This window comes from Molothrus aeneus, chromosome 1, assembly GCF_037042795.1.
Source record: "Molothrus aeneus isolate 106 chromosome 1, BPBGC_Maene_1.0, whole genome shotgun sequence".
NCBI lineage: Eukaryota > Metazoa > Chordata > Aves > Passeriformes > Icteridae > Molothrus > Molothrus aeneus.
This window is the reverse complement of record NC_089646.1, coordinates 26,282,688-26,295,254: the sequence shown is the minus strand read 5'-3', so window position 1 is coordinate 26,295,254 and position 12,567 is coordinate 26,282,688. Positions and strand designations below refer to the sequence as shown.

At 38.8% G+C, this 12,567-nt stretch overlaps 1 protein-coding gene across 3 annotated transcripts in view; it reads left to right on the top strand.

The window, feature by feature from the left end:
* Positions 1–10,748, top strand: part of ICA1 (islet cell autoantigen 1) — a 66,326-nt gene extending 55,578 nt beyond the window's left edge. For 2 of the 3 annotated variants that reach the window (XM_066553854.1, XM_066553838.1), the window contains 3 exons: positions 2,926–3,201; positions 8,026–8,121; positions 9,811–10,748. In XM_066553854.1, coding sequence (XP_066409951.1) covers positions 2,926–3,201; positions 8,026–8,121; positions 9,811–9,932 — 494 coding nt within the window. In that variant the 3' untranslated portion in view covers positions 9,933–10,748. The remainder of the gene's footprint in view (positions 1–2,925; positions 3,202–8,025; positions 8,122–9,810) is intronic. The other variant, XM_066553846.1, reaches the window with a different exon arrangement.
* Positions 10,749–12,567: the final 1,819 nt, after the last annotated feature.

Sequence of the window (12,567 nt, the reverse complement as noted above, 5' to 3'; positions counted from 1 at the left end):
AATTATCCCTGTGGAGAATCACCCATGAAGGCAGGCACCAGGAAAGTTCCTCAGCTGTCTGCAGAAGCAGCCCTAATCTGTGAATAGATAAGGTAACAATGACTTCTTTTCTGTGGTTAATAAAAAGATCGGTGTGTGTCTGATAGCGGCATTTTTTTTTCTTCTGGTTTTCTTCTTACTCAGTTCCATTCCTTGTTGGGCCTTCCTTGTGGAGATACAGATAATACATACAATTATTGCTCATACAAGCTTAGCTCTGTCACTTAGAACACTTTTTTCTTTACTTAAGCAGTGAAATTAATGCAAAAACTTCTGTGGGGTGGCTTCATTGGCTAAGGTTGGCTATGGTACTGTTACAATAGCAGCCATTTGCCCTAATTTTACACATTAGCTAGCTTTAGGCTAATGAATACTGTACTATTTTAAGTGGAGCAGTGTAGGTAGAGGTACTCTTTCACATGTGTTTCAGAAGGAAGTCTTTATCATGTGTTGCCAATCATGTACTGTTGTAAATATTTTTAGTTTCTCTTCCCTTTTTTGTTTAACAGCAACAAAATGAGGTAAGTTTACAAAGGAATTGTGAGCATTGCTGCAGGCTTGTTCAAACAGAACAGAAAGAATATAGTCACATTGTTCTTTCAGTGTTTTAATGGAAGGTTTGGATTTTTTTCATGGGCATGTATAAGGGCTGCATGTGCAGACAGAAAAAAGGATTTTGACTGAAAATGGCCAGTGAAAACAGAAACAGGAAAAGAAGTAATAGAAGATTTACGGGTAAAGTGAGAAAGTCCCTATCATTCTAGTAATCTAGCAGAGATACCACATGAGTAGTATCTCGGTAAGCAAGGCTGGTTTCTAGATAACCTTTATTGCAAACAAGAGTAAAAGCTGCTGCTGCTGCTTACTCAGAGCAGCCTGAGCCTGAGCACACCCTGTCCTGCCCTGCCACGCTGCACAGTCCCCACAGGAAGATCAGGAGGATTGCTGAGCCACAAAATGTGTCACTCCTCAGATTTCTGGTGGCTGTACACCCTGCAGCAAGACCTGGCTGCTCTTCACATGTAAAGCTTTATGTTGTGCTTGCTGCTAAAGTCAAGATGGGTCTCCTGCAATGGTTCCCCAAATGGAGCAGAGCTTGGCTCTGAGCTGTGCTGCTGCATTTGTTCCGTTCAGGGCACTTGTGGTTACCTGTGGTGTTGGTGCTGTGTCATAACAGGTCTGCTACAAATGCTGCTCCCTTTGCATCTCCCCCTGCAAGTTCATGAAGGGGCTTCCTGAGAGCAGCTTTGAGGTGGTGATACCCCATGGAACTCAAAGTTCTTAAGGGCCTTTGAAATAGCAGGTGTGTTTCTCCTATGGGAGGATTTACCCCTCTGTCTTACCTGCTGAATAACTTGGGGGAATTGGAGGTGCTTGGACAATGTTAATATTCTTTGCTCTTTATCTGAAGATGGGAAAACAGCCTGAAAATTCTTAAGAACAAATTGTTTTCTGTGGTATTTTAGTTATAGTCTAGGGAGAACATCAGGAGAATTGACGTCTTTCTAATGTTTCTATTTCTAATTTTTGGGCCCTGTCAGGGAGTACAGAGGGATATCAAAATGTGAGTTAGAAAGGAGTTGAATCTCACAGCTGACTTCAGTAATGAATAAAATCATTTTAATTTGTGTTGGTTTATTTGTTTCTTAGTATGTAGGTGTGTGCGCTGACGCATGAGCCTATTTTAAAACACAGTTTTGTGCTTTTTTCCTCCTCTGACTCAACTTCAACCATTTAATTATAAATTATTACAGCTGTTGCCAGGAAACTTTTCTGAGAAGGCTGTTGAGTTTCAGTAAAATGGCCCGTTGCAGACACTTGCTACTGTCAGTCTTTTATCCCAACCTAAAAGGGTTAAAAGCATTTTGTAAGTTGAATGCAAATTGGAGAGTTCAGCTGATCTACCAAAACTTTGGAAAACTGAAGTTGCTTCTGTGCCTTACCACAAGTTTGAAACAAGCGTAATTAAGATAAGCTGATCTGGATTTCAGGAATGTAACATTATCAGCCTTGTTAACCACCATTTTTGTCATCTGCAGATTTCCACAGTGGAGCTCCAAATGCTTCCAAATGGAGCTCCAAATGCTTCCAAGTAAAATAACACTTGGGGGTCCTTGATAGTTCTTTAACTCTCAGAATGTTTTGGGAAACAATAATGATCCTGGTTACCAGTTTCATGTATTTTGTGTAACTATTTACCATTTCTAAAATAGGAAAAAATTGGTTTTGAGGAGCAGTGGCTCAAGTGATCTAAGAGCTTCTTCAGCTGCAGTTCTGGTGCTGGAAAAACTAGCACAGGGAATCAGAAGGAAAGTGAGCCCAAATCATTTCTCAGCTGCTTATGAGAAGAAAAAAAATACTACAGCGTTGGTCAGCATGGAAATCTAACTCTGTGTGATAGACTAACCTTTTTGATGGGGAAATACCCCAATAATTCAAGCATAGATCAGAAGGTCATAAGGGAGATCTTAAGTCCCCAAGTCTTACTTTTTTTTAGTTTATACCAGTCTGGGGTTTTTTTGAGACTTTCATATAATGTTTCAAGAAGCAACTTAAAAGTAGTATTTTCCAATTATTTAAATATTAGACTGTGTAATGATTTTGGTGTGTTTAATAGATTTTTAAGCATACTTGTAGTATTATTTTCAATGAGGAGCGAGTGTTAACAGCAGTGAGGTTATCTAAGATAATGAAGGAATTATTTGTTGCATAAGGTATAAACCCAGATGTCCAAGAAAATTGAGTCTAAAAAGGAAAATAAATATTCATGCAAAAATATTCCATCTCCCTTAACATACCTAGCCTAGATTGGCTATGTTTTAAAAAGTTCCTTGTTTACTTTGTCTAAAAAAAATTATTTATCTTGACTCTCATGTTCTGAGACAGCTTCAAAGGAAAAGTTTGTGAGATCCTTGGAGCCAGAACTTGGTGATAAGGATGACATGGTATTACTAAATGAGATCCTCAACGCCTCTTCCCTGGATGAGGGGGAATTCAGCAAAGAGTGGACAGCTGTTTTTGGGCAGGCTGCTGATGTCACCATGAACTCTTCAGCTAGAGATGGGGAGAGCACCTCATCATCTGCAGTACCAGCACCATCGGGATACTTACCCTCACAGCTGCTAGACCAAAACATGAATGACTTGCAGTCATCCTTACATGGTGAGAGCTCATCTTGTTCTGTCACTATGTTGGGGTTAGGGCTTGGAGCGTGGATTTCCGCTATGTACAAGTGTGGTGAAAGTTTATATTGTGCCATGGCTACAGAAATTGTACCTGAAATTAAAGCAGAGTATGGCCTAGAGAAAAAACACATGAGCAACTTATTTGTTTTTTTAGCCCTTCTCATTCAGTGTTTGAATGAAGTACCCAAAACCTAAAGTCAAGATTACTGTCATGAATGTTTTAATTTAATTTTTTGAAATATTCTTTGAGATCTTTAGAACCTTGAGGTATTTTTTTATTCCTGAAACAGAAAATATGTTTGAGTGGGTTTTTCTGATTTAATCACAACTGCTGTCTCTATTAAGGGGCCAAGGAACCAAAAATTATTATTTTGTCTGGGGATACTATTTTTAAACCATGAAGTGAAAATCAGTTGCATTCTTTTTTTTTTTTTTTTTTTTTCCCACGCATTCTATACATTGGATGTAGGGATATGGGTCAGGTAGAATGGGTTGTCTCATCCTGTCAAGCATACAGGTGGATTTCTTTTGCAGGCTGGTTACTGATGCAACTCTCTCTCCCTTCTCTTTCTTCTGTGCTGTTAATTCTCTCAGCTTTTCCAAGCTACTACTGGGGAAAAGAAAAGAGGGGAACTAGGGCAGAGCTTTCCTACTGCTCTTTTGGCCTTGAGGAAGGAAGAGAGGGAGGAAGGCAGGCTGGTGATAAACAACCAGCAGCACCCACCTTTGTGCTCCTTGCAGCCTGGCTGGGTCTTCTGCAGGGCTTTGCAAGCTGGAGGGGACCTTGCCTTTTTGGGCTCTGTCCCAAGTCATTTAAATCTCACTTGGGGAAAAGAAATATTGGAAACAGTAGCAGGCTGATCCTCTCCTGGAGACTATTTATTGGAACCCTTGCAACTGGAAGAGTCATACATGAGATAAAATGACCTGTGACATTTTGGCAGGAATTAGAAAGTCAGGTTTACTTTATAATTAATACAATTAGTACCAGCACCCCTAAAGCAAGATACCTCGGTTCATTGGCTTCATTACTTAGATGAAAAATGGGAGAATGACATTTGTAATGATGCACAGGTTTAGATGTAGTTTTATAAGGTACATGGTTTTTAAGCAAATTTCTAAAAACAGCAACAGAAATATTATGAGATGGATTTTTTTTCCACAGCTTTACGTGTTTTTAAATATATTTTACATTTCAGTGCAATTTCCATTTTTAAATGTAAATGTGTTTTTAAAGGAAAAGCATTTTTTAGGTGTAAATAGCAAGAAGAGTTGTACATCCTTTCTGATGCGAGTGTTAACTTTCATTTGCACTGGCATTGTGTACAGTGTTAGAGACTTCAAAATCAGAGTTCAGTAATGTTGCATTCAAGGAATAATAGAAATGGAAAATCCATTCCAGTCAACATGGTATTCCAAAATCTTTTTGAGTAAAAAAAATAATAAAGCATAAAATATGTGGATGTTTTCAAATGGGTTTCCAAGGTTTTGGCAGAAGATTGTGGTAATTTATGTACCAACACTTGAAAAGTCAGGGTTAATCAGCTGAGTGATTGTATCTGAAAATAATATTTCTAAATGTTTTGTTTCTTGTTTTAGCTTTCTAAATATTTCCAAGACTTTGTTTCTTATTTTTTAAGAGAAGATGAAATTTGGTCCATTTTATATCTTGTAAAAACTCAGCTTTAATCTTAAACTGCATTTCATTTCACTTCACAACTTTTCTTTCAGAATTTGGCCTTATCATTAAATATGGGAAGAGAGAATTTTTTTTTTAAATACTAACTGGAGTATAAACATATCCAGACATGCAAGTTGGAAATATTAGAATATATAAATTATATTTTTACTGAGGACTTGTGATACATCTCCTGCATTTATTTCCCTGACTGGTAGGATTGCTTAATAATTATTCAGTTTGAGGTGCTACACTGGAGCCTCAATGTTGCATACTTCCTGTGTGAATTTGGCCTTAAGATCATAAAGATTCTTAAAACTCACATGCTTAACTTTAAGCACATTAACTTTTCTATTAACTTCAGTGGGATTACTTACTTATTTTACGTTAAGCACGCTCATAAATCTTTGGGGCTTTGTTTTCTCTCTGCCTCAGATCTTAATCTGTAAAACAGGCACAATGCTATGCAGGTTATAAACTGTTAGGGTCAGGAATTCCCAGCTCAGAGTTTTCTCTGGCTGTATTTATGGGCAGGATCCAGCACAATGGGACTCTGAATTGCTATGGGGCTACCAGGTGCTGGTTTAAAATACATATAAATGTGTGTGTGTGTGTGTGTGTGTGTGTGTGTGTGTGTAATAGAAACAAAGCATGCTCCCAATAGATCTTTTAGATTCTCCTCCAGATACAGCTCTGTAGTTCAGTTGCCTTTCTCCTTTTTCAGAGGGAGTGTTGGCTTTCTCTTTTCAAGATGTTTATGGCCTCATTTACTTACTCATTTGTACCATTAAGGGCCCCTCTTTATCTTCCCTACATGTGCATGCATTTTAGTTCATAAGAAAATGCACAGCTCACAATTTCCTATTCTAAATTTAATCATTGCAATGTTGGTGAAGATGCTTGCTGAACAGCAAGCTGTTTGGTTTCTTTGCTGTCTTGGCAATAACCTTTTGTCTGGTCACGTAACAAAGCCATCCTATGCACAGGCAAACCAAAACAGGCTTAGGGCCAACAACTGCTTTCAAACTGATAGGCTGCGGTTTGCTTTTGAAAGGCAGAGTTGTTGTCTGTAGCTGACTGAAAATTTAATTCATTAAAGTATTTCCTACAAATTCTGCGTCAGTCTTTCCCAGTACCTAAAGCATCACATATTTTCTGGAGTGTATTTGATTGGATTTTTTGTTGCTATTGTTAGGTGGTTCTTGTTTTCTGAGTTAGCTACCTGCATTTCATTAAATGGCAGCCAGGCCACAGCATCTCTCACGGATGTGCTGCCTACCAGGCCTTAGTCCAGGGACTCAAAAGAGGGAGGGCTCCAAAGGAGTTCACTGTCTGAAGTGTTTTGCTCCCTGACCTGCCAAGCACACCAGTGTACAGGAACATCAGTGATGTTGATGGGAGCCAGTTCGCGATTTTTCTGAAGTCACTGGGACTTGACCAGAAAGTTTCTGGCAGAGCTCCCATTCATTTCTATCAGATTAGGCCCTCTTTGTTTAAGCAGCTGAATTTACCTGTTGTCATTCATTGCCATATCAAACACTTTCTCACAGTGCATCTCCAAGCACACAAAAGCCTTGCAGTCTCCTGTAGTTGTGTGTTATGTCCTCTGCCATTCTTGTTTGTAACACAAGCAGAGAAAGTGCCTGGAAAAGTATGTCATTCTGCAGGGGTAATGCCATGCTTTCCATTATTATCATTCAGATTTGCTAATTTGAAGGACTAAACTCTAAGACGTCACTTTCAGAGGGCAGAAGCTGGCTCACAAGCCTTTATCACCTTTGTCTAGAGCAAACACATGTGAGCACTCTGCATCCAGATTTTGAAGAAGTTTTTGGTTAGTTTCCTTAGAGATAGATACAGAGAATGTTTGTGGCTTTAAATTTCCTTCCTAATTCATGTGATTTTACAGAAAAGCTCTTCTTGTCTCTTTTATAACATAGCTTGGGCTTTAGACCTTTTATAGGCAAGGTAAGATCAGAGAGTGATGAGAGTAATTGACTGAGAGAGAACGGGTTGATGTGACTGATGTGGTTGTTGCATTACCTGTCAGGATGCTGGGTCCCAATATCTGACAGGGCTCCCAGAAGAGCAGAAAGTAAGGGGAGGAAGGAGAAAAAGAGTAAAAAAGGATGTGAAGGCAGGCACTTGTAGAAAAAAAGAGACTGAACAAGGAAATGGTAGCTGGGTGCATAGATGAGCATCCTGTTTGTGATACTGCCAAATTAGATGGATAATTGACCAAGCCAAATTTAAAGGATAAATTAATTAAATTAGAAATACTATCTCCAGTCCTCTAAATGTAATAAAGCACATGAATTTAAATATCTTAAGTAAGGGACAAAAATATTGATTTTTTTCTGATATGTTTCTGCAATATACTACCCCTAGTTCATTTTGCCAGCCTGTTCATCTGGCCTTATTAACTATATTTATCATTGCTTTTTTGTGGATATGGAATATGTATTTAAGAACAAAAAAACTATTTCACTTTTTCCTGCATAGTTGCTCTCTTCTTGCTGAGAATCTCCTTTCAAATAAAGATAAAAAATAAATAGTCCATTAAAATGTAGTTTTAAATTAACTCGAAGTAATTAATCTTGAATTTAATTCCTCAGTGTTTTGCAATGAATTATCTTTTTTTTTCCAGAATTACTTCAAAATTAACTAATAATTTAGGGTCTCTAAATAAGGTTTTGTCTGGAACAATGGATGAAATGAAAGTCTTTGGACTTAGAAAAAATGTTTATTATTTGTGGTGGTATTTCTATCCAAATGTAAGTGATTCTTTTCCCTACAGCTGTGCTTGACCTGATTACTGAACTGGCTTTTCTGTAAATTAACTGTGATTTGATAAGAGAAACAAAAATATTTTCTAGCCAGGTGAAAGGTTTGAAAAGAGTATAGTTGCTTGAAGCTGGAGATGGTAAAAGTGATCTAGAGATACTCTCTTGTAAAGGGTGCTGCTCCTGTGCAGGTCTGACTGCTGACTTTGTGTGTACAAGGACAGACACAAATGGCCATAAATGAATACTCTGCTCCTCTGTCTGATGCTGCCAGACACTGGGGGGTTGGAGCTAACAAAGTAACTCCTCATGCTAATGCTGCTGTATTACTGAATTTTAGGATGGGCAGCCAGCAGTGTGAGCCCACCATCAATACCACAGCCAGCACAGAAACCCCACAGCCTGAATGTGAGTGATGACAAGACGCCTGTGAAAGGTGATACTTGGCTTTTCCTTTTTAGCTCTTGTATCTTGTATAATGTCTCATGTCTTCCCAGTTCCTGTGGTAACAAAACTTATTTTTGTAGTAGCTACAGCTCAATTTTGTGCTCCCTGATTACTCTGTTTCACCTTGATTAGGTGTATGATATGTTGTGTATGTATATTTTTGGTAAGCTTAGTGCTAATCACATGTCAGAAGAGTAATTTACTATATAACAAAGAAATTGCAGCTACAGTTTCTTTTACCTACTTTAATTTAGATTCACACAGAATAGCATCTGCATGCACTTTGAGCTAAACAATGTTTTTAAGCTCTAAGATATAGCATTGTGGCTAAAATACAGGCTGCTGATAAGGCAGAAGAGCCCTAATTGCAAATTTTTTGATAAACATACACGATATCAGTAATCATCTGTGTAAAACTTAATTCAGTTGTTGCAACTGAGCCAAGAGTGCATAGTCCTGCCATCTATTGAGACAATGGCCTGCTGATTTTTGACTAGGATTTCCTGCATAAGTGAATTATGTTGAATTCTGTTGCCAGTTTGTAGCCAATTCTGTGCATTCACATTTAATAATACAGAAGAAAGGGGTGATATGCTTTCCTTCCCCTGAGATTTTTCAGCTCAGCAGAAAAAACAGAAAAGAGGATTAAGGTGTTTTGGAAACTGTTTTGGAAATCAGTGTGATTATGCAGCCACAGGACTGGCACCAGCAAAAGGAATGGCCTTCAGCTATTTGGAAATCTGTGGTTCTGAAAGTGGCAGGTACCAAGAGGAGTGTCATGCCAGGCAGAGCCTATTTTGTCTGTAAATTCTTTGTGTCACAAAGAAAGCTTTCATGTGCCATTATCTCTCCGAGAGAAGAGCATATCTTATTTCACTATCACATGTTGGGCATAGGGCCACAAAAAAAAAGCAAGTGGAGATGTACCTTCTTCATAGCAGCCAAAGTTGTTACTGCTTTAAGCTGAACATCTGCCCAGTTGGAATAAAAGCAGGCAGATGACCTCTGTGAAATACGTATATCAATGTGGACACAGAGGTGCAATAGTCCAGCTGCTGTTGGATATATTCCCTATTCACATTTTGTCTATATCCATCAGAATTAAACTAGAAGCTGTACTGAAGACTGCCTATCAAATATAACCCCTCTCTTCCTCTCTCCAGCCTGTGCCTTCCCATTAAAACTTCATTCCAGATGAGTAATGACCTTGTTGGTTGCATACAGGGGAGACAGAACAGTCACATGAATTGGATTTAGGCAAAGGAATTTAGTCCTCTAAGAGAGCTTGAAAGTAAAATGTGCCTTCACTTTCCTTTTGCTTGTTTGCAGGCATGCAGAGGCACACTCAAATACCTTTCATGAAACAAAGCTAGACAGAGTGAGATTGTTTCCATTTCTAGTTAAAGCGTTCCTGTACTTATCATGGCAAGACCCATATAAAATACATAGCAGACATGTAAAACGCTCATTCTTACCAAAGTTCTATATTCTGACAAAGATAGTGTTTTAAAATGCAATCTCTCATTCTGATTTTCTTGTCAGAAGTACCCTTGCTAATAAATTAAACAATAGCATGGCATTTGTTTGACCTCAGTCAAACATTCAGTCAGTTTTGTTTTAAAATAGCTGACAAGTCCATGCATTTCTTTTTTCTTTCTTTTTTTCTTTTTCTTTCCAGAATCTACAAAGAATCCTAAAGACTTGACTGCTTGGTTCAGTCTCTTTGCTGACCTTGACCCGTTATCCAATCCTGACGCTGTTGGGAAAACTGATAAAGAACATGAATTGCTTAATGCATGAGTCAGCTGCCTCTGGTAACTCACATTCTTCCCTTCATCAACACTATTTTGGAGTTTAAAAAACTAAATGAAAATTAGTATGCTGTTGTGAAACTATAAAGTATGTGCCATGATAATAAAACTAAAGGGAATTAATCCCCTTTTCTATAGGTACAGTTATTTGCTCTTGTTTTGTATAAAGAGTTCGCATTTATTTTCTATGTGGACTTACAAAAATGAGGTTAAGAATTAGGGCAGATTTCTTGCCAAATTAGATTGTCTGCTGAAACACTGTCTTTGCCTGGGGTGATGTAGAGCTAACACCGAAGTGAAATACAAATTGCAAACCTATTTTTTTATAATGTTTCTTGACTAAATTTAAAAAAAATCATGTAACTGAAGAGGCTGCATGAGTCAAACATCTATCATGTATATAATATATCTATTACTGCTATGTTAAGATGTCAACTAAATTTGTTTTGTCAGTACTTACAGTTGAAAAACCTGTGCTGGAGCTAAATATTGAAAAAGTAAATTTGGGTCTGTGCAGCCATTGAAATTGTGCCCTTTCCAATCTAACTTATTTGACAAACTGCACTACATAAACATAGAGAAGTCATGCCCAGGAGGCTTCTTTTTCTGAGTTTTTTCTCCATTGCACCAACAGAATTCGCACTTGTTTGCAGAAGTTTCTTGGAACGGATGCTTTGCCATGCCTTCAATCCATTTCTGTTTCTGTTCTGAGAATTTTTCATCCAGTTTATTTCTGAAGCATGTGTTACGTTAAGCTTGTTGTGACATTAACTCTTTAATAAAATGATTTTGACAAAAACCAGAACTTTATTCCCACTAGAATGCTGGTGTGCTGTTGAATTGATACATAGCAAGCATCTGAAGATAAAAGATGACCAGTTTGTAGACAGTATTGAGCCCTTTGTTTCTGAATAGTAATCCAGAAGGAAGGACAGTGAGAAAATTTGAACTCAATGTGGTGTCCCTTTGCTTCTCAGCAAAAGAAAGGGAAAAGGCTTATAGAATCATAAAGGCTGGAAATGGCCTCCAAGACTACTGAGTGCAGCCTTGGAACAAACAGTTCCTCTGCCAACTAAACCACAGCACTCAGTGCTATGTCTGGATGTCTTTTGAACACTTCCCATCACTCCACCGCTTTCCTGGGCAGCCCATTCCAATGCATGGTCCCCCCTTCAGTGGAGAAATTCTTCCATATGTCCAACCTGGCCATCCCCTGGCGCATCCTGAGGATGTGTCACTAGCCAGTAAAGATCACAGGCTCTATGTACTGTACAGGACCCACTTTACAATTTATTATATTGAGCCTTTTTCAATTTGCTTGATTTTCCCTTTACGTTGGTGAAGCGTTTTCACAACCTGTACACCCAGTTAATCCCCGTTTCATGGTCTAATAGGTAACTAAGTACCTGAAAATAACTGTATAAATGTTCAAGTTCACTGAATTGGCCAACTTCTTGAGTGCAGTAGAACATTGTTGGATTGTGCACTGAGCAGCAGTAATGTGGTTTTGGTGCCTCCTATCTAAAAAGCCACATGCTAGCAGCGGATGTGAGGCTGGACTGACCAGAGCTCATCAGGCTCAACCCTCAGCAAGCTTTAAACATCCCTGTTCAAACTATCATGTTCATCATCCCATCCCATAACCTGGAAGTGTCAAAGTACTTCAGTTGTTGCCAGAGAAGTTCTTCAGATGCTTAGGAGTGGATTTTCATGTCTAATGGGTAAAGATGGTCTGATCTTCCCTTTGCAGAGTCCCCAGCCCAGCTGGGGCCCTGAGGCATGTAAGACCTGGAATCTGATGTTAGAGCTGTACTCCTTCTAAAGGTAAAACTTGGTGCCCTCCATCATATTTGCTGCTCTTTGGTACTGGCAGCTCCTTGCTCAGTAAGCTGCCCTTTCTGCACTCTCTGACTTTCTTGAGCACTAAGAGGGAGCTGAATTCACACCTTTGGGCTGCACTTCTGGCAGTAAATAAGAGATCTACAAAGGGCATTAACTGGGAAATACCTAAGGTTTACACTGGGGTGCACTTACACTTAGAGGTGCTAGTTTGTACTCATAACAGACACTGCTTGCCTGAAATCCTCTCCATCCCAAACTGTAATTTGCTGCAATGCCAAAAATGTTAGTGTCAGGCGCTCGAGGGAGAGCCAGGCTGCTCTTCAGCCCAGCTGGGCTACCACAAAATCATTAAGCAGATTCTTGCAACTTTAAGCAAGTCTGTGGTTGCTAAATTTGCCGTGGATTACATTTGTCTGGATAGTTTCTAAAACACTTGTGGACAATCCACTCCAGCATTTTTTAGTAGCTGAAGCAGTTAGGTGTAAAGCAGAGAGGAGGCTGTATTGAGTTCAAAACAGCCAATTAACTGTTCTTAAAGGCTCAAAAAAATGTTTGTTCTGTAGGTCACAGATTCTAGACTTCCAAGATTAAAAAAAAAGAAACACCAAAACAATCAAAACAAGGCACAAAAAACCAAACTACTGTCTTGACTGAGACAATTAAGAGCATTACAGAGGTTCAGCTAATGATGTTCTAAATCCTTATCCTGTTTTTAGGTAGGAAAGCATCAGAATCATCTTCCCTTTCACACAAGGCAAACCACAGGTGCAGGGCTTTTTCTT